The sequence below is a fragment of the Podarcis gaigeae genome (genome assembly GCF_964106915.1).
Source record: "Podarcis gaigeae genome assembly, chromosome: 10".
Classification (NCBI taxonomy): Eukaryota; Metazoa; Chordata; class Lepidosauria; order Squamata; family Lacertidae; genus Podarcis; species Podarcis gaigeae.
The window spans coordinates 41979935-42007898 of NC_139686.1; the positions used below are offsets into that span (position 1 = coordinate 41979935).

The 27964-nt window shown below is 42.8% G+C and overlaps 1 protein-coding gene across 3 annotated transcripts in view; it reads left to right on the forward strand.

Annotated features, from left to right (window-relative positions):
- Positions 1-18086, forward strand: part of E2F7 (E2F transcription factor 7) — a 25114-nt gene extending 7028 nt beyond the window's left edge. For 2 of the 3 annotated variants that reach the window (XM_083699121.1, XM_083699122.1), the window contains exons 4-13: positions 774-942; positions 3843-4130; positions 5094-5252; positions 6216-6353; positions 7062-7256; positions 8724-8790; positions 10042-10516; positions 11505-11751; positions 12429-12856; positions 14038-18086. In XM_083699121.1, the coding sequence (XP_083555247.1) occupies positions 774-942; positions 3843-4130; positions 5094-5252; positions 6216-6353; positions 7062-7256; positions 8724-8790; positions 10042-10516; positions 11505-11751; positions 12429-12856; positions 14038-14214 (2343 nt within the window). In that variant the 3' untranslated portion in view covers positions 14215-18086. The remainder of the gene's footprint in view (positions 1-773; positions 943-3842; positions 4131-5093; positions 5253-6215; positions 6354-7061; positions 7257-8723; positions 8791-10041; positions 10517-11504; positions 11752-12428; positions 12857-14037) is intronic. The other variant, XM_083699123.1, reaches the window with a different exon arrangement.
- The last annotated feature ends 9878 nt before the right edge of the window (positions 18087-27964 follow it).

The following is a 27964-nucleotide window of genomic DNA, read 5'->3' on the forward strand; positions in this document are numbered from 1 at the left end:
AGAGGCTTCAGAAGTTTTCTTTTGTGGTACGAAACCTGGCCTTCGGGGTTGCTAAAGAGCTTTCTCTCAAAATTGCCCTCTTTCCTCTGCATCCAGTTTTCCTTGTGTTGTGCCTTTGGGGCTGTAAGCCTGCAGGCAGCAGAAGGGCTACAGCTCAGTGGAAGAGCATTTGCTTGGCATGCAGAAGCATCTACAGGTAGGGATGGGAATGTCCCTTCTGAAACCCTGGAGAGCTGCTGCCAGTCAGTGTGGGCAAAAGCTAGATGGACCAGCTACTTGGCTTAGTAAAAGGCAGCTTCCTATGCCCCTAGGCCAATGGTTTTTAATTGGTATGAGGTACTTCGTGAAGTTGAAATGCTCTAGAGATAGGTGGAAAGGCTCCCAATCAAAACTAACGTGCAGTGTTGCTCATTACATTCAACACCGGACCAGTTTTATCCTTGCCGCCTTGCAAAGCACCACATTTCCAGTACTGTCCTGCTTGTCAGAGGAGCTACCGGTGTCCAAGACCTGTCCGCCATGCTGCTGTCAAGGCCCAATGGTCAGGGAAGATGGGAGTTGTAGTCAAGCAACATCTGGAGGTTACTTGGCTATTCTTCATCTACAACTCCACTTTCTAGACTTGCTTAATACCTTATGCATGTATTTCGTTTTCCTGCTGAAAGGCCAGGTCTTACCTATTAAAAATACAACATGTATTGCTGGTACCGTGCCATATAACAAAGTGTTATTTAAAAAACCAGGCAACTACAACCCATTTTATTTTTTTCTAGTGTGGCACCGTAGATGATGGAACAGTGGATGAATATGAAAAGCAGAGACCCAGCAGAAAGCAGAAAAGCTTAGGGCTGCTGTGCCAAAAGTTCTTAGCCCGCTACCCCAGTTATCCTTTATCAGCAGAAAAAACAACAATTTCTTTGGATGAAGTGGCTTCTAGTCTTGGTACGTATGCAAGGAGCAATACTGACTGCAGGAATGAATGCTCTGGTTGAACTAGATAGTAGCCCCTTTAAGGCAAGCAGTTCTCCTTACAAACCCCATTTAAATTAACTATCCTCTCGTGAAATTTCCCATGCATTTCAGTGGTGTTTCCATGGGAGAAGGTCCAGGGGGTTTTTTGGCATGAAAACTCAATGACTGAAACTGAAAATATTCCCCCCTGATGCTACTTATCAATTATCTGAAACAGGATATTTAATATATACAGCAGTTTCTTACTAGATGTAAACCTGAGGTGGAAAATCAGATGGACCCAAATATGTTTTATTTAACTAGATTTGGGCTGTGGCATTCTATGCATTTCTTGTTGTGAGCTGCCCTGAAAATTCTGTGGCCTATAAATTACATTAATTAATAAATGGCCTGCACACAAGTATTTGGAAGAGCACATTTCTTCCAAGAATTGTAACTGCTAGGTCTTGCTTCTAAGCAAATTGTTTCAGGACTGAAATAGAAAACTGCTTTGGGGGCAGAAGTTGCTCAGTTCAACTCCTGTAATTTCGAGTTAAAAGGAGCAGGTTGCAGATAATAGGGAAGACCTCTGTCGGAGAGCTTGGATAGCCACTGGTAGTCACAAGAGGCAACACTGGGATATCATGTATAAGGCAAAGCAGCTTTTTTAATGTTCCAGTAAGAGTAAAGCAGTATTGAGCTCAATAGTCTGATCTGGCACAGAAGGAAGTTTCACATAAATATGTATAAAGTTATTTTTCATCTTTCTGTTTGCATAGCATATTTTCTTAAAATAGATTTTTGACATGGTGTTGTTAGGGCAGATTTGTGTAGCCTTTTGCTAAAGGAAGTTTAATGGAAGATGTAATGAGATGTGACAGCGTCAAGAAATATTGAGCAGGGCACTAAGTCATTTTCACTATAGGCTCGCTGCCCCAGATCTGCTGCTGAAAGGGGGGGCACCTCTCCGCTTCCACTTGAGCACCATTTTCATAGTTCCCTAAACTCCAATTAATAGTGTCATCTGTGGCTTAGCCTGTGAGTGATGATGCAGGGACACTGCTTGGTCCCAGCTGCAAATCTTCACCTGGAGCATGAATAATGGGTGGATGACTCTACCACAAGTTCACGGTACCATCCCCTTTCCCAGGTGAATTCCAAGCCTTGTTGAAGTGGACGTTGACATTGTAATTCAAGGGAGCTCTACATCACAGCAACAACTCAACTACACCCAGAGCCCAACAGTTCCAAATCTTCTGCCTGTCCATCCTAGAATAGTAGTAATAAATACTTGAAGGAGGGGGGCGGCAACTGTGTTTTAATACAAAGTAGGCTGCCTTCTCTTGCCTCATCAGCATACCGCTGCACTGCCATCCACTCCGAATAACCCTAAAGAGCAGCCAATGTAGTGCCCATCAGATCTTACGGACTACAAGTCCAATCATCCCTGACCATAGGCTGTGTTGTCTGGGGATGATGTATGCCAGGCATCCCCAACCTACAGCCCTCCAGATGTTTTGGCCTACAACTCCCATGATCCCTAGCTAAGAGGACCAGTGGTCAGGGATGGTGGGAATTGTAGTCCAAAACATCTGGAGAGCCGAAGGTTGGGGGTGCCTCGTGTATGCCCATAACACCTAGAGGGTACCACATTGGCTACTGCCGGAATAACTTTCTTTCTCTCTGAGTACTTGACTGCAGTTTACAGTTTAGTAGCATTTCTTCTGTTAACGGGGATAATTTATGGATGTTGCCATGCAAATTTAAGGATCGTTGCGTAGATTTTAATGCTGTAACAAGCGCCACAAAGCCACATGCTGTTTTTGACTAAGTAACTATACATTATTTACTCTTTTATTGGGGGTGGGGGAGAGACAGAGATTCTAACTACGTGAAGATTTCCTATCACTGCCACACTAATTCCTCAGAAGGCAGTGTTATTAGGAACTCTGGTACTTTTGCTTGTCCCTTAAGCAGTGGCAAAGGCCGCTTAGTTTAACACTGGGATGGTAGTCAGCAACCTGTTCTCTCTTGTTCTGCGTGACAAACTAATAACTGCCTAATTGATATTTTAAATTACATTAAATGTCTTGTTATAGACAATCATGAGCTACTTCTCACATAAAGCTTTTCATTCCCTCGATTGGCTTTTTCAAATGAGAGCGTCTAGACATGAAAGGATGATGTAGGGATTGGCTATTCATGTAGCACTTCTCAAGCTGAATGCTTCCACCTTGAGGCACCCAAACGAAGATAAATCATTTTAACAGAAGTAGCTATGTAGGCTACGATCCAAATTGTGATCAAGCCATAAAAGCCCTCCTATAGGATAACTCTGAGCCAAAGGACCTGGACAGGTTACTTTGAACACACAGTCCTATGCAGGCCTGCTCAGAAGCGGTCTCCAGGGTGCCTCTCTCAAAAACAAGTTGTTGAGGCTGAGGGGTAGACTTGGGAACTGTTTTTAAGCCAGAGACACCATATTAACCCTCTGGTGTTACCTAACACACACATGTCAGGCCAGGCAGGCCATGAGACATCGCTGTGATGCAAATGCTTCAGCTAGAATTATGTGAAAGTCTCTATGACTTGTATAATATGGAAAGTAGCCCTGAAGAGACCAGTTTTCTTCTGTTATGTAACTTTACAGCACATCTCTAATGAGCCACTGAAAAGTTTTGCTCTTTTGACAGCTGTTGTGTCTGTATCTTGTCTGGTTGCTAAACAGTAGAACACGAGTCCATAATTGTGTTCCTTGTTTTGGAAGTAGAATACTGTACCACCATGACTTGTCTTGTAATGTGCCCAGGAAAAGGAGTTTTGTTTTGTTTGGTGTATTTTGCAATGTTTTGCTTTTATTCTCTTTGTCTTTCTTTTTGTTCCACATCTAGGGGTTGAGCGTAGACGAATTTATGACATAGTGAATGTCTTGGAGTCTCTTGATCTCGTTAGCCGAGTAGCTAAGAATCAGTACTGTTGGCACGGTCGTCACAGCTTGAGTCAAACGCTCAAAAACCTCCAGGAAATAGGAGAGCTGCAGAAATATGAAGAACTTATGGCTTCTTTCCAGCATAAAGAGCTAGACCTTGACTGTAAATTTGGAGAACACAAAAAAGAGACTTTTCTAGATTTCCAAGACCGGCAGTTGCTTGACTTCTCGGAGACAGATTGTCCGTCTGGTAAGTTAGCAAAGGCTACTGGCAGAATAAGAGAGAGGTCCTTGCCATCATTAACATGTGACAGGTGTTTGATTTTTATTTTTGAAGTAAATTACTCCATTGAAACATGATTGTATCTTTTGGGGGGACAAGACTTCTTTTTGTACAAATGGTGGAACTATACCAGGGTCAGCTCTTGCGTCATTGCCATCTCTTGTTGCCCCAAACGCTGCCCTGATATTACAGTTAATAATAATAATAATCTATTCATACCCCGCCCATCTGGCTGGGTCTCATCAGCCACTCTGGGCATCTCCCAACAGAGTATTAAAAACACAATAAAACAGCAAACATTAAAAACTTCCCTAAATAGGGCTGCCTTCAGATGTCTTCTAAAAGTCAGATAGTTGTTTATTTCCTTGACATCTGGTGGGAGGGCATTCCACAGGGCAGGCGCCACTACCAAGAAGGCCCTCTGCCTGGTTCCCTGTAACTTCGCTTCTCACAGTGAGGAAACTGCCAGAAGGCCCTTGGCGCTGGACCTCAGTGTCCGGGCAGAACGATGGGGGTGGAGACGCTCCTTCAGGTATACAAGGCCAAAGCCATTTATAAATGGTGCTATGTAAATGCTTTTATAAATAGATGAAATAAATCAACCTACATATCCTTTTTCTTCTGGTGCTTCCTTCTAACTTCTGATTTCACTCTTCTTTGCTCCTATATTATACACAGAATAAAATCCACAGAATGTCCTGCTTTCCACACACTCCTTCAAGATACTTTGCTATGACCTTCCTTCTTTCCTTAAGAGAATTAAAGTGCAACTGCCCATCTGCTATAGGCAATTATTTTCTGCTCATTAAAAAAAACCTGCTTCCCAACAAGGAAATGTTTTTCTTTTTTTCTGCTTGAGAAGCCTTCAAAACGCTTTCTTGGCTGTGATAGATGTAGCATGCTGAGACTTGGGTTGTGTTTGTAATACAGCGTCTGCAAACAGCAGAAAGGACAAGTCGTTGAGGATTATGAGCCAAAAATTTGTCATGCTGTTCCTCGTCTCCAAGACCAAGATAGTTACTCTCGACATAGCAGCGAAAATATTGATAGAAGAAAGCCAGGATACAGCAGATCACAGCAAGTTTAAAAGTAAGATTGTTTCTGGGATGAATTATCATTTAGTCACTGCAGAGAATAACAGTCATACTGACATCACAAGGGAATATACTTGGTTTTTCAGATTTTTTTAGGGGGGTGGGATTCATATGGAACACTATGGCCCTGCATCATGTCATGCAGGTGATACAGGAGCCTAGTTCAAAACTTAGCCTGTGCATGATGCAAAGTGTGTGCATGCGTGTACACGAATATTAAATGATTCCTTGGCCACTGTGCACTGAAAACATATTTTTAAAACTAAACGATAAAATGATCCCCTGTGGTCCTGCCTAAAATGAAAACAGCACACAAAGCTCTGAAACGAAATTTATTATCCTAGATTGGGTTATGAATGCATTTTAAAGAGGCTGCAATCCTGCTGGATTAAAATCAATTCATTGAACTCAAGGACTATAATATAAAACAATTAGTTTTATGGTTTTTTTCTTATTGAATATGGCGTATTCATGTTCCAGATATAAATCTTTATGCATAGTAATTTTGCTAGGACATTCATCCACCGGTCAAGAGTAATAGTTCAGACCACATCCACCCACCCCAAAGACCTAAAATATATTATATTTTTTGTACCCAGTCCTCATGGGGAGCCAGTGTGGTGGTGTGGTTAAGAGCAGTGGACTCGTAATCTGGTGAACCGGGTTCGCATCTCCGCTCCTCCACATGCAGCTGCTGGGTGACCTTGGGCTAGTCACACTTCTCTGAAGTCTCTCAGCCTCACTCACCTCACAAAGTGTTTGTTGTGGGGGAGGAAGGGAAAGGAGAATGTTAGCCGCTTTGAGACTCCTTCGGGTAGTGATAAAGCGGGATATCAAATCCAAACTCTTCTTCATGATTTGACTTCTGGGTTCACTGGTAGCAGTTCTTCAGCCTGGTTAGTTACATCTTAATGTAACATAATGCATTTGTTCAATAATTAAACTTGTTTTCTTTTAGCAAAGGTACGGAGATTGTATGATATTGCCAATGTCCTGACAAGCCTTGGGCTCATCGAGAAAGTGCATGTAACAGAGGAAAGAGGTCGTAAGCCAGCCTTCAAATGGATTGGGCCGGTGGAGTTCACTGGAGACAATGGTAATATTCTTTATATTATGTCATTATCACTTCTTATGCATTTCTTACAGCCTTAACAGCACCAACCCACCCCAGGTTGGCTCAAATGGTTTCTTGTATTTTTGTAAAGGAGACTCGAGTAATGTGAAGAAAGCCATTTCCGACCTGGGAGGAGAGGGGGTTGCGGGCTAATCCCTCCCACACACGCGGGGGCTGGCCCTTTGCCCCCGCGTGAACAGGGAATCCCCGGGCGTGTCTTCGACCCTGCTCGCCAGTTGGCGGGCCGGGGAGGCGGGGCTTAGCCTATTTAAGGCCAGGCACACCTGGGGACCGCCCTCTTTCCCCTTTCCAGCCGAGCGGTTTTTGTCCTGTTCCCCACACCGCCGTGTACCTACCTTGCCTTGTGGCCAGCTTCTTATGCATTTCTTACAGCCTTAACAGCACCAACCCACCCCAGGTTGGCTCAAATGGTTTCTCATATTTTTGTAAAGGAGACTCGAGTAATGTGAAGAATAGAAAGCCCAACCCTTAACATTGCAAGGGTGCCATCCGAGGGGCCTCAGTAGGCAGCTTCCGATTATAACTGTTCTACTTCACCTGCGAAGTGTCTTGCTTTGTCAATGGAACTGGTTTATTGCCCAAGTGATGCTCCAGGGCTGCTTCATGTTGAGCGTGGCTTGCGGGTCATCCTTTGGCGAGCTGATTTTAAAGAAGAATGCATCTGTTTAGGTGGCATAAAGATGGAGATTCCGACCTGTGCTGCTTTGACGAAAGCGAAAGGGGCGGCACGTGTCCCCCATCAATCCTGTGCCGGTAGGAAAGAGCGGCTCTCCCGACATGCTTCTTTTGGCACGGCTCAGCCTTCCGAAGTGGCCAAGAGGAAGGCCAGCTCAGAACCCAGCAGCCCACGCAGGGGAAAACAAGGTAACCTGGGGAGGGCTTGTGCTCCTCCAACCCACCAGCTCTGCTAACAAGCTTCCAGCTAACAGCCGTGCGTCTGTGCATCTCTTTTCGGGTAAAGCAGCTCCCTTTCCACAAGCTTAAACTTGGAGCGCGCTCCTTTTGTTAGAATTTGGCACAGGCAGATTAAAGCCCTTTAAATGGAAAGAGAACATATTATTTTATGGTTGCTGGTAAGATGGACCTGGCTGGAACAATCCTGTTTATAGTACTTTCACACTTCAGCACTGTCAGGCTTTATAAAGTGATTTGAAGGTTTTACTAGAATGACAATTGGCCCATCTCTGCCTGGTACACGGTTCCCAGCTCAGAAAGTACTGTGTTACCTTGGCCTATGGAACAATAGAGTTGCCTCTCTCCAACTGCAAAGAAACTGTGCTTGAGTGTAAGTTGGCAGTATCGGGGCTGAGCTATAGAATATGTTTAAAACATCAATCTGAATTCCAGGCCACCATTTTCACTGGGGGGTCCACAAATTTCTGGGAGAGAGAGGAGGAAATAATTTCTGCAATTCCACTGAACCTCAGAGACACTTGGAGGGTACAGCTTCAAGAAGAATCCTACACAGGGCCCCCCTCCTAGCTCAAAAGAAATGTGTATCTATATTGTGATGTTCTTCAGGGCCTCTTCAAGGATCTCTGAAGTGCAGCACAATTGCAGGAACTCTGGGCTCGAGAAGGGATGGGCTAGACCTGGGATAGTTCAGTTTGTAGAGAATGAGACTCTTAACCTCAGGGTCATGGGGCTGAGCCTCACATTGGGCAAAAGATCCCTGCATTACAGGGGGTTGGATGAGATAACCCTCCTGGTCCCTTCCAACTACACAATTCTATGATTCTTTGATTTTGTATCATGCTTAGCTTTGGAGCTCAACGTGAACATGCTAAAGAGCTGTGGGGTGAGTGGGAAGATGATTGTTCTCACAGTCATACGCATTCCCAAGCTCAGCGGTGAGTGGGGAAGCATCCTGGCAACCAGATGTTTTAGCTGTCAACGATGACCAGCCAAAATTTGTGGACACCTGTATTTTCATATAGGCTAGAGAAAGGACCTGCAGTGCCCAGCCTACTGCAAATCACTTTGAGGGTGACAGTCATCTGAGATCTGATGTCAAGTGATTGAAACTTCAGGTTGTGACTTCAAAGGAAGAACTGGGAGTGTAGCGAAGAATGCTCTCAATACTTCCATTGCAGCCCCATCTGAGACGGAGCCTAGAAAATGCATAATTACCAGATCCTATATACATGGTCCCTGAAACAGTACTCATCAACGGTGCTGCCTGTTTTCCTAAGTTCATGTCTCTCTGTGAATTTTAGTTGTTTCTCAAGAGGACATGATTGGGTGTTTGCATGGCTGTTTCTCATACGGTACAAACATAACCGTCATCCGTTGGTAATTAATTCAGTGTTCTGCTTTTCCTTCATTCTTCAGATGACTGCTGCTCCAAAATGATAAATCTAGCATCTGTTTGCTGCCAGAAGATGGAAGATGACGCAAGGTATGTTGTGGATTTTAAAGCTTGATACTCTGCAAAAGCTTTGGTCTGCATTAAAATGAGCTTCAGTCTTCCAAGTTTAGCTGTTGTGCAACATCCATATGTTATGAGAACAGGCCATGGTTCAGTAACAGTTTGTGTCTTTGCGTGTTTCACGAAGAGTTTCATGGGGTACAGCAGCTGCTCCAGTTGGATTGCTCATTAGACTTGAACAAATTTTGGCTTTGCACAAGGTGCAGCACACAGAATAAAGTGAACTCGGTGTGATGTTTCCTTGATAGTTGTGAAAATATGCATCCCACTAAGTGAAGTAAACAACTATCTAACGTTTTAACAAAGGTAGACATTTTGAAGCTCTCTAATTTGAAGCTTTGGTTGCACTAAAATAGAATGAATGGCACCTCCGAAAATTATCTGTGCTACCTTGGAGAGACTGTATAACAAATATAAAGAGGAAGCTGGGTTTAAATAAAGCTTGTGTTACCCAGTGGCCATTTTATCCTGATAACGCAGGTGTTCTAATATTGCGATGGATTAAATCCAAGGATGTGGTCCTTTATGTGAATTTAAAGTTGAGTAAAATGTGTATGGCACCATCTTAAACTTAAACACGGCAGAGACAGCTTGCTGAGAATCTTGTTTGGCCTCCAGTGCTCATTTCATAAGGCAAATAAAAATTCCTGAAATGAGTACTCATCATTGTGAGTGTTGTCATGAATAACACTGATCAGCTAGCACCTTGGCCACACAGCTCTTTATAGAGTGTCAGTTCTCCTATTCTTTTACAAGTCTAGCATAAATTTTAAACCCCTTTTACCTTTTGCACAGAAAATTGCTCATGTAATAACATGGTGACCTATCACATAATGTTCTAGTTAGTGTCTGAATCTAGGTGAAGCCATTAAAAAGGGCGGCAATGACAGTAGGAGGGTGTGTGTTTTTTATTTGGCACTGCCATTTTGTAACAGAGCAGATTGTTTATTTTAATTTGTTTTTCATTGAAACACTTATATCTCACCCTTCTGGTGTGAAGGCTTCAGTGCACGTCAGAAAATTGCAACAAGCCTTCCTCAGGCCTAATCTTGTTCATTGGATTTTCCCATCCTAAACTGGAATAAATAGACACACACATGCAAACGTTTTGGTGATTTAGTTCTTTCCTAAGCCAGTAGAATAAATCAGGTTTTTCTTAGTAGAGCAAGAATAGCGTGTGCCATGGTTCTAGACTAACTAACTCTCCCCTTGTCTTTATAGCAAAAGTCTCGAAGCGGCAGGAAACCTGGGCATCATTCCCCCTTTCTCTGTTCTTTCTGGAGACTCAGACTATTGTCTTAACACCTTCCCTCCCTCAAATGCAAGCTCAGACACGTCACAGCCATCTCTACCAAATGGGATAAATGACCAAGGTCTGCCTTTATCGGCTTCCAAGTCAGAGGCTGGCAAAACCACTGTGCTCTCCAACCAACCTTTTGTTTACTTGCCATCTCCCTCTCTGTACATGCTGTGTGGCAGTCTTCATGAGAGTCTCTCGAGGGGAAGTCCTCCAGAAAAGGGAAATTGGGACCTCAAGGGCCAGGCTTCACCCTGCCCATCAGAAGGGGCCGAGTCTCCAGTTAAAGGTCAGAAGCGGAGTTCCCAATGGCGTGTTCCTCCCACTGAAGAGGAACCGACGGCAAAAAGGCAGAGTCTGGAGCAGAGCGATGGTCCCATTTCACTGGTGGTATCTAAGGTAAGAGAAATACATTGGACCAATATCCAGGTTTTGATTGCAGCAGGAGAAATGGAAGGTTGTACTGAAATGACCCTCACCTAGGCGAATTAGCATACTGCAGAGAACTAGGCAGCATTGATTGCCCCTGACGTGTTTGCTGTAAAGCGTGAGGTATTTGCTTCCCCTCTGTGCTGCAGAAGTCATCATAGAGACATGTGATAAATGGCAAGGAATGTTTTTTTGGCTAGCACAGTTTGTTAAGAGCGTGGTGTTGAGAACACCGAGGTTGCAGGTTCAGTCCCTATATGGGACAGCTGTGTATTCCTGCATTGAAGGAATCTCTTCCTTAGGGTCCCTTCCAACTCCATGATTCTGCGTGCAATCCCTCCAGTATTGGAAGAGGAAAGCAAATAAACGAAACGTCTCCTAGAGTTTGAAGAAGTCAAAATGCCATTTGGCCCCCACCATTTGCTCAGAAGCACCGGTCCACCAACACCTCCGCAATGTGCCACATGCCATGCAAATAAGCCTAGATGAGTCATTCCAGTGAATCAAATCAGACATTGTAGCAGAAGGATTCCTTAATGAGTGGATTTGGATGCAAAATCGCTCCCAAGTTATCAGTCAGACTGAACAAGGGCAAAATGCTATCACTAAGTCATTGCCCACCCAGCTTCCTGTTCCAGATTTTAGCAGTCCTTGCTGTATCTCATTCAGAAACAAATGATTGGTTCTTACTACTTTGTCATTTTTTGCCAGTTGCATGAATTAACTCCTGCCAGTTCTGCATTGGAAATCAAAGCTTCATTTCGTTTTTGGGTTTGGTGGGTAGGGGAGGACCCTAATAAAAAAAGCTATTTTATGATAAATTTATCCCTTGATCAACTATTTTTAACCTTTCAAAGCTAGACATAATTTGTGCTAGGGTCCTAGTCCCATAATAGAGCTGCACCTCTTTTGTTTTGCATTTCTTTAATGAAATGAATTGTGCTTTTCTCTTTCTTAGAAGAACGCTAAGCCAACAGATGCAGAATCTGCCTCAGATCATAACTGCAGTCCCATTGACCAACTTCAGTTTGAAGCAGGGGTGCCTGCTGCTATAGAAGCTGCTAAACCTTTGGAAACTTGGGAGCAAGAAAAGCCATTTAGGAATAAGTGTTCGAAAGAAAATGCAAAGGAAAATGAACAGGCCTCTCAAGAAAATGGCAAGCAGTCCTTCTTGCCACAGTATCTCTATGTGCAGCCTGCAGCTGGTAAGGCTACTCTTGGGAACTAGGTACTGATGTAGCATCTAGCCAGAACATACTTTAAACTAGGTGCATGCAAAATGCCGACCAATTACTAGGTAGGGAGGTCGAATTTCCAAATCTAAATCCTATCACTGTTACCTATCCCCTTTGTTGTAGCACAGCTTGCCCCAAGTCTGGGATGGCATGGAGAAGTCATGCTATCGGTCTACTAGATCATCTCTACTTCGTAAAGCTTAGCAGAAGCTGTCCAGATTTTTTTATTTTTCAAGCTTAACACTCTTAACATGCCCTGTAGAAAGAGTAGCGGGCAAGGTAGTGCCCCAGGTGCTGTGTCTCCCAAGTCTCATCAGCCCCAGCTACTATGGCCATCGGGCCAGTAGTTTGCAAATGTAATCTACAGCAGAGTTGGAGAACCCCTAGCCCATGAACCAACCTTGGCCCTTTCTCAAGAGAAAAGGATATACAATGGATGGAATTCAGGGTCGCGTTTCCCCAGTATTTTGGTCTGGAGGTTCTCATCACAAACACACACACACAAGTCAGTTTGGGGGAGGAGAACACCATTGTGCAAGCAGAAGTCGAACAGGGCTTACACTGGTGGGGCCAACTAGGCAAATCCCACCAGTTACTGTCTCATCTAACTGCAAATGTCTGCCTCTGTTCTTCTCTCTGTTGTTTAGGATTGAATGGGTTTAATTTCCTGTTTCCTGCCAACCAAGCTCCTGGTCCCGTCAACCTGTCTTCAAGCCGTTTGCCTTCGCTTAACGTTCCCTGTATGATGGTTCCATCTACGGCCTTGGCACCGTTCCCTCTCATCTATTCCCCAGCAGTCACAAGCCAACTTTCTTCCGCTCCTGCCGGCTCCTTCTCAAATGTCACGTGCATGAATTTCAGAATGCCTGGCCTGGCACCTACAACGCCTGTTTTTATTGGGACCCCAGCAGCAGTCGTCACTCCAAATTCATCACAGCTACCAACGCTGGAGCCGCACCAGCAGATTCAGCCAGCTGTACACCTGAGCCCTGTCCTCGGGTCTGCCTGCGGCTCCGTTAAAGCAGACTCGCCGGTTTGCATGGGGCACCCAGTCACCCTCCTGAAATTCCAGCAGGTGAGGATGCAAAGATAGGGTGTGGATGAAGCTCAGATTGGGAGCGCGTAAAATGCATCTGTTTAAACCAAATCACCTTACGTTTCAAAACTGGTGCTTTTGTGGCAGCTGAAGATCATAAAATTCCTAAACGTTTTATTTTATTATTTTGTAAACAGCAGTTCCTATTTATGAAATCAGCCAGGTGCTTATTTATAAATGAAGCTAGGATTTAGGATTCTCCTCCGCTCACTTGCACACGGCAAAGTCACTCATCTTTATAATAAGCTCCAGCACATATATGGACTTGCGACCTACGCAGGTTTTATGTATTTATTGTATTTCTATCCCATCTTTTTCTCCAAGTTGCTCAAGGTTTTCCCCTTCTTTCTTTCATCTCCACAACTCTGCAAGGTGGTTTAGGCTGTGACTGGCCCGAGGCCACCCATTGAGTTTCATGGCTGAGTGGGGATTTGAGCACTGGTCTCCCAAGTCTTAATCTGACACTAACCCCTAGACCACAGTAACTCTCTTGTTGATTTCAGTAAAGGAATTCCTTTTTATGGGGTGTCACCCAATCAGGAACCATGCAACTAGGGCGAATTAATGCAATCCTATACAACTGAGTGCATGCTTAAAAGTTAAGCACTCTTGTTTTAATGTTAAACACCATCATTCTCTGGAACTCTTGTGAGTGGAGTCCAGCTTTGTTTTTTGACTGGAGCCTCTTAAAGGCTGGGATAATTAGATATTTGGGTAAGTGCTGCTAATACAGGGGTTGTCCTGTCATAGTGGCATACATTCATTCATACTAGATTTGAATGGTTTCTGTTCTATGTGGTGGTCAAATTCAAATAGGCTGAGGGACAAACTTCCTTACACCCATGGTTTTCCCACCAAAACAAATCAACAGTTTTAATGGGGGAAGAGATTGGTTATAAGACCATGGCTATCATCTAGAAATTGCTCGCTCCATTCAACCTCAATCTGCAACTCATTTTAGTGATTGCAGAGGCAGGGAACCTCAAAATGATGCTGAACTCTTTACAGCCTCAGCCGGAATAGTCAAGGGTCAGAGATTATGAGACTTGTGACCTCGCAGTATCTAAAGGGCCACAGGTTCCCCCCACCTCTCTGAGCTAGATGAATTGGATTTGAAAGAGAACAGCTACTGAATTGGTTTTGTCTCTCCCTACAAATAGTCTTCTGCAGCCCCGCTGACTCCTAAGAACATGCATTCCACACCCCAAGAAGTGTTTTTCAAGACCCCTGGCAGCCTTGAAGACCCTGCAGCATGGCGGAAAAGCGAAGGCAACCAGAGCAGAACGGCAAGCTCTGTTCAAAGAAGATTAGAGATCTCCAGCAACAGCTCTGACTAATCCTGCTCACAGCAGAGGTGTGGGCAGCTTAGGATGCAGTGCCTTAAACTTTTTTTACAGAAATATTCAGTTATTACATTAAAAACAGGCACGCTTGCCCACTGTTCATTTGCCAACTACGCTGTTGATGTTCTTCCTCGTGAATCACCCCAGCTGTGGAAATATTAATACCTGTTAAAATCTGAATTATGTGCATGCTGATAGAAGGGAGCATCAGGTTCTCTTTGGGAAGTTTATAAAATTGTATTAGTGATCAGTTATGTGAGCAGGTTTATCAGGGTCTGTTCCGAAGTCCAAAACTGGGGGAAGCTGGCTAGCACTTATATAGGGGAAATGCTCTTTTACAAACACGCTGTCCTGCTTAAGTATGCAGGATAGACCAAGGGGGACCTCTAAGTAAAAAAAAAAGTGTAGGAGCCGGTGCTTCTTTGCTACAACATTGAAGTATTGCAACTTCAGAAAAACAGACTTTTGTGGAGTACTTGAATGTTATTGATGTACAGTTTCCCCTGCACTTGTTAAAAGCGGAGACGTCTGATAACTTACAGTAGGAGTGAATGTATTCATGTGAAATACTTTAAGACCAAAACAACTGTGAAGTTTAAAATATTTCAGTGGGGTTCGTACTAGTGAACTTCATAGTTTCTCTGTGTCCTTGTTTTCTGCACAAAACGTACCAGCTAATTATCAATTGACACAAAGGCCTGTCCCCAACACTATAGGGGGTGTAATAGGTTGCTTCAAGAATAAGGAGTCTCTGAAGTGTGTATGGTAGAAATTCATCTCTAGTTTAAATACACAGTGGTACCTTGGTTCTCGAACTTAATCCGTTCCAGGAGTCCGTTCGACTCCTGAAACCGTTCGAAAACCAAGCTGCGGCTTCTGATTGGCTGCAGGAGCTTCCTGCAGTCAAGCAGAAGCTGCTTTGGACGTTCAGCTTCCAAAAAACATTCGCAAACCACAACACTTTCAGGTTTGCGGCGTTTGGGAGCCAATTTGTTCAGGAGCCAAGCCGTTTGAGAACCAAGATACCACTGTAGTGTAATTCTATACTTAACTACTTGGAAATATGCCCCATTGTATAGAATGGGGTTTACTACCAGGTAAGTGTAAAGGATTGCAGTGACAATCCCATATACAGTGGTACCTCGGTTTTCAAGCATCTCGGAAGCCGAATGTTTCGGAAGCCGAACACCGAAAACCAAGAAGTAATTGCTTCTGTTTTTGATGCACCTCAGAAGTCGAATGGCTTCCGCTGCATTTTTTTAAAAAAAATTTCTCCACTGACTTTGCTGACCGCCCTTTGTGCCTAACGTTTCAGAAGTCGGAACAGTCTTCCAGAACGGATTACATTCGACAACCGAAGTACCACTGTGTTTTTCTTATTGAGCCAAGGTTCAATATATGGCAAAGCATGTTCTGTAATTCTGCCACTGGCTCTGAAGCTTGAAAGAAATTGTCGTTAGTTGGGCAGATTTGCCTATAATGTGGACTTCTATGAATTACACAATAACAGGTCTAGTTTTCATCAAGATAATCCTTTGAGCACGGTATTTATGGCATGAGTGGCTGCTGTGGAAAGATTGGATTTATGACAGAAAGAAATGGAGGATCTGTATCCCGGCATGGAAATAGAAAAATTATGGAGTGATCAGTGAAAGGGTTGCATTAATTTATGAGCCACTCTTCATTTACTTACACTATAGAAAGGAAACAAGTCAGTTTAGAGTCTGCTGCTGGAAATGGGTTAACATTTTACAAATTAACTGGGCAGTGCATACTTTTGCATTTATTTCACCAGTTTCCTAGACTAACGTGACATTGCTGATTTTAAAAGAAAATTCATCATGATATTTTTCATTTTTAAATCAAGTAAATAGATAGTGTGGCTGGCTCTCTCTTCTTCTTTTTAACCTAGGGATGACTTTGTAGCCATGATGTACATTTCTTGAGGTCAGAAAAGTTTTCTGAACTTTCATTTCACCAGGTTTAAGAAAGAACAATGGTTTTGTGTGACAAGATACTTTGGTTCATTTAGTTTTGAATAATGAATGTGTTATGAAAATTAAGTAATTAATTTTAGAGCTGCAAAATAATTTGGGAATATTGTATTTTTATGTTAGAATAGACCAATAACAGCCTTACAAGGAGTGTAGTGCAACTTAATGTTTCTTAAATCTCTTTAGTTCAATCACAATAGGAGATTGAAGAACATGAAGGAAGAGGACCTTAAAACAAAACTTTTTACACTACAGAATTTTCACATTTTTGTGACTTTTACCCAATGCATTGTTTTATTCACCCACATTCAAGTTTTCCCACATGAAGTGTAATCTTCTGTTTAGTAACAACTGTTGCCAAGCATAATTGCGGCAGGTGCCTGATTTACTGGTGTACTCAAGTCTGTTCCTCTTTTGCTCAAAGGATACTGTTTCTCTTAACAGAAAGATAGCTGATGTGCCTGCTCTTAATTAGTAATCCCATATGCATTACATGTGGCAATAAAGGGGTGGTTCTCAGCAATTAAGGCGGATGAAAATCTCTTGATTCTAAAACATTAAAAGACAGTATGTCTTGTTTTTTCATGATCAATAGAACTATACATTCAGTAACCAATACAGTAGTACCTCGGAAGACGAACACCTTGTGACTTGAAGGTTTTGGCTCCCGAGCGCCGCAGACCTGGAAGTGAGTTCTCCCGTTTGTGAACGTTCTTTGGAACCCAAACGTCCAACATTGGTTCTGCAACTTCTGGGTTGCAGAAGCTGTGCCTTGGTTTCCGAATGTTTTGGAAGTCAAACGGACTTCCGGAACGCATTCCGTTCGACTTCCGAGGTACGACTGTACTTGCTTTCTTGGGCATATTTTAGCTGCGTTGGTGACAGGATAGGAAGTGGTGAAGTGATTGTTTGAACATCCAGCATCACAGAACTACCAGGGCAAAAAAGCTATCTGTAAGGCACGAACATCTGCAAACCGCTGCCACTTTATCCCTAGGCTGGAAGTTTAAGACTGTAGCTGTGCTAGGCTTGCTGCTACCTCTGTCAGCTGTATTTGCAAGCAAGGTATGGAGAGGAGAGTGAAGTTAAAGATACTTGGGTTGCATGAACTGGAGAATCGGCTAGATTCAAATTTTCTGTGCACCAGCACCTGTTGCATATAGCTAGTGAGAGGGGAATCAGATTTGGCAGCCAAAGTGGTGGTGTAAACAGGCCAAGGTTTGCTTCTGGAGCCAACCTTCTTACTATTAAAAGACTGCTTGTAAACAGAAGCAAGTGTGAAACTGCAGCTTTTGGTGGTGAAAGCAGGAGCCTGCAGGTCTGGTGACCCAGAATGTGGTGTTTTGTCTTTTGACTCCTGTTTCACAGAACCTGTGGCAAAACTTCTTCAGCAGAGGCAAGCATTCATTTGCACTGATGCAAGTGCTCATGCACTGACTTGTGCAGGATTTCAGGGCTTGTGAAAAACCTTAACTCTGGTACTATGGCACTAACCCGTTTGCAGGGGGGAGAGTGTGTGTATAACTTAATACTTGAATAATATAATATACCACGTTTACATATTTCAGTTCCTTTTGTAAAAGGTGCTATTTCTGTATTTAAAAAGCTGTATTGTTTTTGATAATGTAAAGCTGCTTCATGTTTATAACATTGCACTGCTAGTTTATTATCTTTGTATTAACGTCTCAATTGCTTGTGGGTCTTCACTGGTTAGAAATTGCTCTCTGCCTGTCCTAGGTTCTTTGCTACACTCTGCATTCAAAACTATTAAGAGCACACACTATTTGAACGGGGGAGGGGGGCATATTTTTATACTTAAATTAGATAACTCCTAATCTTTGTAAAATAATAAACATAAAGCCAAAAGTAAAAGGGACTGCTTCTTTTTGTTTCTTGCAAAACCACCAGCCACCATGCATTTAATAATTCCTCAGCTCTGAACGCAGTTGATCACAGCGATCCCATGCATCTCTTCCCTCTGAGATGCAGTTCAACATGTCCATTATAAGGGCTCCTGACATTTCTCCCCACCACAACCACTTTTTATTAAAAGCATCTTACATGGGCAACCACTTTGGGTTGCAGCTGCAGTAGAGGAGGGACATTTACCGTAACCCCAGGCTATTTTATTGGCCTAAACTGTAAAGATAAAGGGACGCCTGACTGTTGAAATAAAAAAAAAATCACTTGCCAGCGATGAGGGAGCCAGTCTGGCCTCTTGAGGAAGGGCATTCCAAAGCCTGGGAGCAGCCACTGAGAAGGCCCTCTCCCATATCTGCACCTGTGGTGGTGAAAGGGCAGAGAAAAGGGCCTCTTCTGAAGATCTCTCAGCCCAGGCAGGTTCATATGTGATAATATGGTCTTTCAGATAGCCTGGGCCTAAGCCAGATGGCTTCATAACCAGCCCTTTGAATTGTGCCTGGAAATACACTGCTACATGCCACCCCCAAGCTCCACAGCAGTGTGAGATTCCAGGGAGTTCCAGGCACACTTGACAGCAAGTCTGTGTTTCCTTTTGGACAATGAGGCACAGCGGAGACTGCGGTGTCTTTATGATATATGGTTTGTTTTTGTGATACAGTATATGGTTTGTTTACATGTACAGTGGTACTACCTCTAGTTATGGACTCGATCCGTTCCCAAGTGCCGTTCACACCCCGAAAAGTCCGTAACTAGAGTGGCGCTTCTGTGCAAGCACGAAAGCACTTCTGCACATGTGCGAAGCGTGCATGGTGAAACCCAGAAGTATACACTGCCGGGTTCGCAACATGAACCTATCGCAACATGAGTTATGAGATATGACTATATACAACCCAAGAGGGCCCCTGATTCTTCCATACGGACAGCAGCGTCCTTGCCCTGCCACTTACGTTGCTCCCTCAAGCCACATCTCTTGCTAACCTATTCCCCTGCTTTTTGTAACACTGGGAGAGGCCAGATTCCCCTTTAATCCTCTTGTTAACGACTCATTACCCCAGGCTAACTCATCAAAGGAAATAATCATACGTGTTAATTTCCTAGGCCTAGAAGTGTCTAATACACAATTTAGGAAGCTTGCCTATGGAATTAGTCTTTCTCACATGCTAATTTAAGGATTAGAAGTGTCTAGTACACACTAGCTTTGATTACATTCTAAGACTTGGGGGTCTGATTCACAGCTTTAACACACAAGCCTTAATTAAATTCTAGCATCTACAAGTCCTATAACAATATATATCTACGGACAGTCAAGTTTTTGCCAGCAGCGTAGGCTGAGTTACATAATGATCCTAAAAGAAACCTAGGCAAAGAACACATAAGACTTGTCAAAGAAGTGTAGCCCATTTTCTTTGAACAATGTTTCTTAACCCATAGGCTGCATACTCACATTATATTTAAAGCACATTACTTCCTCCAAAGAATCTTGGGTACTGTAGTTTTACTCTCACAGAGTTACAAGTCTCAGCACCCTTAACAAACTACAGTCCCCAGGATTCCTTGGGAGAAGTCATGTGCTGTAAACATTTGGTTTAGTTTGGCCTACAGTCACCCTACATGTATGTTGGCAGATCTAATACCTGACAAGAAAAGGTCCCTGAAGTGTGAAACTGCAATATCACCATTGTTTTGAGGCCTGTGTTAATTGTGTGTGTATGTTCTAGATATTGGGCATGAGTCTTTTGATCAAATGAGACACGAGGCTTCTAAGAGTTCTGTTCTCTTTTTGCTGTACCACTCCCGATTCAAATAATTTGTCTTGGTTCACCACACGATGGCAGTAGTGCTTATGTGACAAACTAGAAAACTAACCATGCATATTTTAAAAGGGCAGAGAAACATCCTAGTTTGGGTATTTCTGGGTGACCCTCTATAATTTTTAGCAATAGCTGCTTTGGCTATCCTGCAGCTCTAAACCTCAGACCAGTTGCAATCGTTTCTTTGTGCATGCTTTATTTCCTGATAATAATAAAAATATTTTTATTAATAATAAAATGAAAAGCAAAAGTAGCCCATGCTTGTCCATAAGGGGGAAAAGCCTCTAAAATCCACAATTGGGGGAAGAGCCAATGTATGGGACTTTGTATGGGACTTTGAAAACCACTTAGAAGCCAATCTTGGCATTGAACAGCAAATAAATAAATACCAACCAAAATGTCACAAAATTGGGACAAGCTTTTGAGCTCTCTTTTAAATCAAACAGATACGGTGACTAGTAAGATACAGGTTAACAACAGTAGCAGATATAGGTACAGTGGTACCTCGGGTTATGAACTTAATTCGGTCCAGAGGTTTGTTCTTAACCCGAAACTGTTCTTCACCTGAGGTGCGCTTTCGCTAATGGGGCCTGGCTCACAATTTCCATTCTCATCCCGGGGCAAAGTTTGTAACCTGAGGTACTACTTCCAGGTTAGCGGAGTTTGTAACCTGAAGCGTTTGTAACCCAAGGTGTTTGTAACCTGAGGTACCACTCTATTAACATTAGCATTATCACGCAGCCAATGTTGTGTGGAACATGCTGTCCACTTGTTTTCTTAAATTCTCTCAAAATGTCCTGTCTACTTTATGGGCTGAGTTTTTGTTGCAATGACAACATGCCAGGTGACATCAATAGAACTTCTGTACTGTTTTTGCTAGGGGTGCCAACTTGAATACAATATGGGGGGGTGTGTAAGCCCCGCCTTGCATAATCAAATCACATGACACTGCATGTATGCTATTTGAATCGCCATGCCCATCAACTTTTTGGGGAGTAGTTCCTATGGGTTTGGCATTCCTACAGCTGGGGGTATACCCCCTCCAGTTTTGCACAGGCTATGTGACCTAGAGTGCTTGCAATGGTTTGAATTCCGCTGTAGTAAAAGCCAGTGCAAGATTATCATTTCTCTAACCCACCAAAACATAGTTTGCTTGAAACTGCTCCCACAAAGAAATCTGAAACCAAGAGATTTTTGTGAGGTGGGGATGGGGGAACTACTTAATAGTCTAGTCTGGACTTTAGCAGCACCAAATTGCTTCTCCTAATGCAATTTCCAGGAGAACATTTGTGCAATCTGTACAGAAAGTAGCATATTCGTGCTTGCCTGTGCTTGGAAAGGTTTCAGCTAATTTCATTCAAACGAACTGAATGTAGCAGAATGCTCCTGCATCTCTTATTTTCATTCCCCATCTTATTGGCCCATTGATTCTATATAATAACATTCCTTGGTGCTGTAGGTGAAGCCATGGGCTGCATCAGCAATAACCCATAAATCAATCTGAGAACTGATGAAGACACTGGAAACCTCCAAAGTCCCACACATTATGACAGGGTCATCAAATTTATACTAAAGCAGTGCAGCTGCTCACACAGGAATCAAAACTTGAATGGCTATAATTAAGCACCCACTTAATAGTCAACTGTCTCCTTTTGCATAAATTGCAAAATGTTGGAAAATGTTAGAAAGCACATTTCACATAAGCTTTGATTGTAAATATGCCTGACTTTTAGAGTCCCTTCTTTACCAACATGTCCTTCCTTTAAACATGATTAAAGCACCCAAGAAGAATAAACTGTAAGAAAGGATTTCTAAGTCTTTACATATTTAGAAGAACTTGAGATTGCTTGCTAAAGTTCTATGCTGCAGTAAATATATTAATTAATTTAAGTATTATATGCTGATAGTCAAATATATATGTTGGGGTTTACAAAATACAACAATAAAACAGCATCCAATAAATCTGACAAATCAAATCAATAAACCAGCCACAGTAAACTGCAGTAGAATCAGCACAACCAACAGAACAAAGGCAACCAGCCAATCAATCAATCAATCAATCAATCAATAACAAAGCCCTTATGAAACACTGCTCGGCTATCTCTAAAACAACAACAACAGGGAAGAGGCTACCACAAAGAAGGCCCTGTATTTCCTTCCTCCACTGTGGGGATCCTACATACAATTTATTACATGCATATTATGTCTCTCCAGAATCGCAGTAAGCTTGCCCTCTGCAATGTTGGGCTTTCTTGTGTTTGCAATTATGGAGGGTTATGATTTCTTGAGGATCATTTTTCTAAATATTCTGAGCCCAGTGCTGGTTTGAATCACATACATACATCCAGATGTCTCAAATTCTGCTGTACTAGAGGATCACTTGGCTGTCATAACTAATGTGGAAGATGCATTCCAATGCTCTAATCCAGCAAAGGAGGAATGAATAAAACACCTGCCTTATGCTGAGTCAGACCATCTCACTTAGCATTGTCTACACAGGGCACTGATCTCTGGTTCATCTCCCAGTTAGCTAAAGCTACAAAAATAGCTTTTGTATGCTGATTCCTTTGTTGTGGGATGCATATGCATGTCCAGATGCTCATCTGCATTGCAAGGTGCGTTTGGAGTTGAGTCATCAATGCAGTCCCCATTTGTACAATAAAATACAAGGAGAGGGGGGCACACATTTTCAGAGGCAGTGGAATACAGATAGGAATGCACATCTCCAAGCAGTGTAAACGGAGAAATTGAGCAAATTCTGCTCAGGCATTTTTCCAGATTCTGAACAAATAGGTGAACTAATGTGAATGTCACAGTGTTACCATATCTCTAAACCCTTGCAGCATAAATTCTGTCTCTGCCATGCTAAAATATTCCAACAAGCTTCAGTTTCTCTGATTGCGAACATACCAGCAGCAAGAACAGGCCACAAATGATTACTTCTCATTGTTCCACTCTGTAAGAAACTTGCAATTTTTCATGTTTTGTGGACAATTCAAAATTCAATATGCTTAAAATAAAAAACAAAAAACTTTCTCCTGACATATATTCTATGAGACTATCAGTCTCCAAAGAACTGAAATAAATAGGCTCAGCATGGAGCAGCCGATTTGTGTTTAGAATTTGGAGCAGCCATAAGATAATGCATTCAGGCTTCCAAATGTGTAAAGATTTATCATAGTTTCCCCAGAGCACTTTGGGGGTTGGGTTACAAGGAGAATATAGAGAAGGTTTGGAATGTATTTGTGCTACAAGCGTGGGCCAAGTTTCTGTCCTCTCTGCTTAAAGCTGCAATTATTTATCAGGTCCACTGATCCAATTTTAGTTGTTTAATAATGTGATGCGCCATAATCAAGCAGTTACAGCCATAAGCTTTTCCTCTGAGCGAAAAGTTGAATGCCTCAGAGGTTGGTTGTTTGTTTGTTTGTTTGGTTGGTTGGTTGGTTAAGGTAAAGGGAACCCTGACCATTAGGTCCAATCGTGACCGACTCTGGGGTTGCGGCGCTCATCTCGCTTTATTGGCTGAGGGAGCCGACGTACAGCTTCCGGGTCATGTGGCCGGCATGACTAAGCCCCTTCTGGAGAACCAGACCAGCACACAGAAACGACCTTCTGATCAGCAAGTCCTAGGCTCTGTGGTTTAACCCACAGTGCCACCCTATGGTTGGTTGGTTGGTTGGTTGGTTTGTAGCAAATGTTTATGACCCACTCTTCATCTATATGAAAACCAGGGCAGGGTGCAAAACATAACAGAAAAATAACCCACTGATTCATAAAATGAAACACTACATATAAAATGGACCATCAAACAAACAGGGCAGCTACAACAGACCAAGTTAAACAATGATCTGTTGGTGCTGCTTACTGTATGAAAAGATCACAGAAGAATAAAATTCTGCTTCCCTGGCAGTTCTGACTTATAGAGTGTTTGGGAATAGTCAAGAGTCTCACCCAACTAGTTGTAGTCTAGCAATAAATGGAGCCCCACAGGTCTTCAACACCTAGAGCACATTATTTATCATAATAAGTCAGCTATGGGCAAACGAAATCATGTGCTATGCTCAGATTTGGGTTATGATGGTCTTCTGCCAGCACACGGATGTGTTTCCCCCTGACTACTTTGGCACCAAACTTATATTCAATTCAAATCAATGAAGGGGTTCTACTCATTGGGGGACATCACCCACTGAGAACATATCCTCAGTGGGCAGGTTTGAAGAGGACCAGATCTGTGGAGGAGAACTCCTCTGTTTATACTCAGCCCATTCATTTCAATGGATCTTGTACATCAAATGTTTTCATACTGCCTTAAGGTATGTAGGCTCTGCAAATGTAGAGGAGTGGGAACTGGTTTCTTTCAACTGTTTGCTCTGAATATAAAACATATTAAGTAAAGAATGTCAGATGACCTCAGCATTCCTATTAAAAAAGTCTTTTCTACATATTGTATGGATTATGGCCCACCCATAATACTTCTGAAAATGAAAGCTGATTGAAAATGGTAGTTGTAGAGAAGTACAACGGTACACTCTGCAATTTCTTAACATGAACATTAAAAAATCCATTTGATGGTTTAGAAATGAGACATTGCCAGCTCTAACCCACCTTTCTCATAACCCTGTGTGTCCACAGAGAACGCCTGTTGGATCAAACAATTTTCAGCTGGCATTAATCACATCTTTCCCCCACCCTTCTTTCAGGCTGTTTCTCTCCTTCCGCTTTTACCTTCACAACAACTCGTGAAAGGTAGGCTAGATTAAAAGATGATGACTGGCTTAGGATCACTCAGTGACTTTTCTGACCTTAACATGGACTGGAGCTTGGGTCGCCTCACTCCTAATTCAACTCTCCAACTACCATACCACCTAACACTTCTTAGCAAAATTGCAAGGTATTCATCACCTCCTATCTCTGGTCACCTAGCCCACTGGGAGTCTTACTTATTCTGGAAATTCTTCAGTGTCGAAGGGCCTTCCGTTTATTGAGAGCAGGGCTTGCTTTGAGCACCACAAGCATGTGAGTGTCTTCTCCTCACTTCCTTTAGCACAAATGTGGAGTAAATGCAATCATAGTCTTGCTCATTGAGCTTAGGGAGTATGAAACAATAGCTCTCAACAAGATTTCAATAGCTCTCAACGATATTTCTTATTGCTTCCTTGTGCTGAAACAGTCTACTAGCAGCATATTAAACTAAATCATGCTGAAACGTCAAGGCCAAAGTCCAACAGCTGACTTTTAAAACAATTCTTGCCAATATTCTCACAGATTCAGCACTAGATAAAGGCACACATTTTAAACTTATTTTGTTTTAATGGTTGTTCCTGGTTCTAAATGGGATTTTGCTGCTAGCCAGGGAAATTAAATGCTGCAGGATGCATGAATCATTCCTTATAGAAATGATTTCTAGCAAATCATGTTGAGGCTTGGGGAGGATGACTTTTCCCTTGTGTCCTGTATTTTTCTTTTAAAAGATCCAGGTAATTGATTGTTTTAATTAATGGCTGCAATTACTAACGGAATTAGGATAAAATATAGGAACATGCAACAGATTGGTGGAGCAAGTAGCATAAAGTGCAGAGATGCAACCGGCCCAGGGCCAATGGTGCCTTTCTGCGTTTTGAGGGTTTTCTGCTTGGTGCAGCCTGCGTGAGCTTCATTAACTACGAACCCAAAATCTTGGAATCCCCGCCAAACCTGTGCCAAAGTTTTACAGTCGTTTTGCAGCAAAACTAACCCCTGGCATTTTGCAGTGCCCCCAAACTGAGTAATTGATACTCAAGTTATGGATCATAGGTATCAGCCAAAAACCCAACGTTGTCCAATTCACTCCAAAAACTTTGACACAGGTTTGGAGTGGGATCCCAAATTTTGGGGTCTCAGCCTTCCCTGCCAGTATAGAGTCATTCTCAGCATATCCTATGCCCCTCCTATGGCCTGGAGGCTAGGAATTTCACTGAAACTAGCCTCCAGGACATAGGAGGGGCATGGAGATATCTACTCACACCTAATCAGCACATCTCCCTTGCTAAGAAAAAGCATGACTGGCTAACCACCATAACTTTGCCTGGACATTTTTAAGGTTATCACCCACACCTTGAATTGTGCCTAAAAGCTGACATCTGCATTTCTCTACAGATAAGGGGCAGGTGGGAACTTTCCAATATATATTTTATATAGCTTGTGAAAGTTCATATGGAGAGAAGTGCTAGCTAAAATATCCTGGAGCCAGGCCATAAAGGGCTTTATAAATCAAAACTAGCACCACAAATCGTGCCGAGCAGATAATCAGTAACCACTGCAGTTGCCACAAAGGTGGCCTTTCACAGCAGCCCTGACCTAAAGACATAAAGCAACTGAAACATTTCCAATTGCTTTTTCTTCCTGGGGGGCAAGGGGGAAGGGAAAGAATTCTTCATGCCTTTGGATCAGGCTGCTGTAATCACAAAAGCAAAGTCAGAACGAAGGTGGCAGCAGGCTGGATATGTTATCACTGTCTTCTTACCTGCTATGATGACGACGACGATGATTTCTATACCACCCTATGCACATTGATATCAGGGCGGTTCACAACATAAAATATAAATATAAAAAACACAAAATACATAATAGAAATATGAACAAAAACACACCAATACAGTGGTACCTTGGTTCTCAAACGTAATTTGTTCCGAAAGTCCATTCTAAAACCAAAGCGTTCCAAAACCAAGGCACGCTTTCCCATAGAAAGTAATGCAAAATGGATTAATTCATTCTAGACTTTTAAAAACAACCCCTAAAACAGCAATTTAACATGAATTTTACTATCTAACAAGACCATTGATCCATAAAATGAAAGCAATAATCAATGTACTGTATTATAAAATAAATAAGACTGTATTGTAGATGATAAAAATTAAAATATATTTTTTTCCCTTACCTGCACTGATGATAGTCATTGTTTGGATGGGGGCTTTTATCCATTTCCACAGTCACACAATCAATCAGTAGCTGAACTGGGTTCCACACAGTCACAAAAACAAATTAACCGAAAAAGCCTCAAAAACAAACACACAAATAGCAAAAACAAAAGTGCCAAACTTAATCCGTTCCAGAAGTCCGTTTGACTTCCAAAATGTTCGGAAACCAAGACGCAGCTTCTGATTGGTGCCGGCACCCCGGAAACAATAGCCAACAGCTGCATCAGACATTCGGCTTCTGAAAAACGTTCGAAAATCAGAACACTTACTTCCGGGTTTTCATCGTTTGGGAACCAAGGTGTTTGAGTACCAAGGCATTTGAGAACCAAGGTACCGCTGTAATCCCTCCTTCTACAACTAGTGCTATTCTTCTAGAAAAAGAGGTGTCACCATGAATGCATCCCTTGTTTTCTTATAATGGCAATGGCACCCCCTGTGAGGAGCCAGAACTGAGTTCTGGTGAACTCCAGTTGAAAAAACGCCCTGTCCACAACCCATTTAAAAGGGCATTGGGTGTCAGTTAGCCAAAGGTAAAGGTAAAGGGACCCCTGACCATTAGGTCCAGTCGTGGCCGACTCTGGGGTTGCGGCGCTCATCTTGCTTTATTGGCCGAGGAAGTCGAGCTTCCAGGTCATGTGGCCAGCATGAATAAGCTGCTTCTGGCGAACCAGAGGAGCACACAGAAACACCGTTTACCTTCCCGCAGGAGCGGTACCTATTTATCTACTTGCACTTTGACGTGCTTTCGAACTGCTAGGTTGGCAGGAGCAGGGACCAAGCAACAGGAGCTCACTCCATCGCGGGGATTCAAACCGCCAACCTTCTGATCAGCAAGTCCTAGGCTCTGTGGTTTAACCCACATCACCTGTTAAAGACGCATGTCTTTGCTTCGCACTTAAAGGTGTATAATGAAGGTGCCAGGCGAACCTCTCTGGGGGAGCCACTGCAGAAAAGCCACTTTTGAACCAACTTGCATCACCCAAATAATTTTCAGTCTCATATTGATGGGCTTAGCAGACAGAGAGATCCTCAGTAGCTGGAGCAGTTCACACTCTGGGTA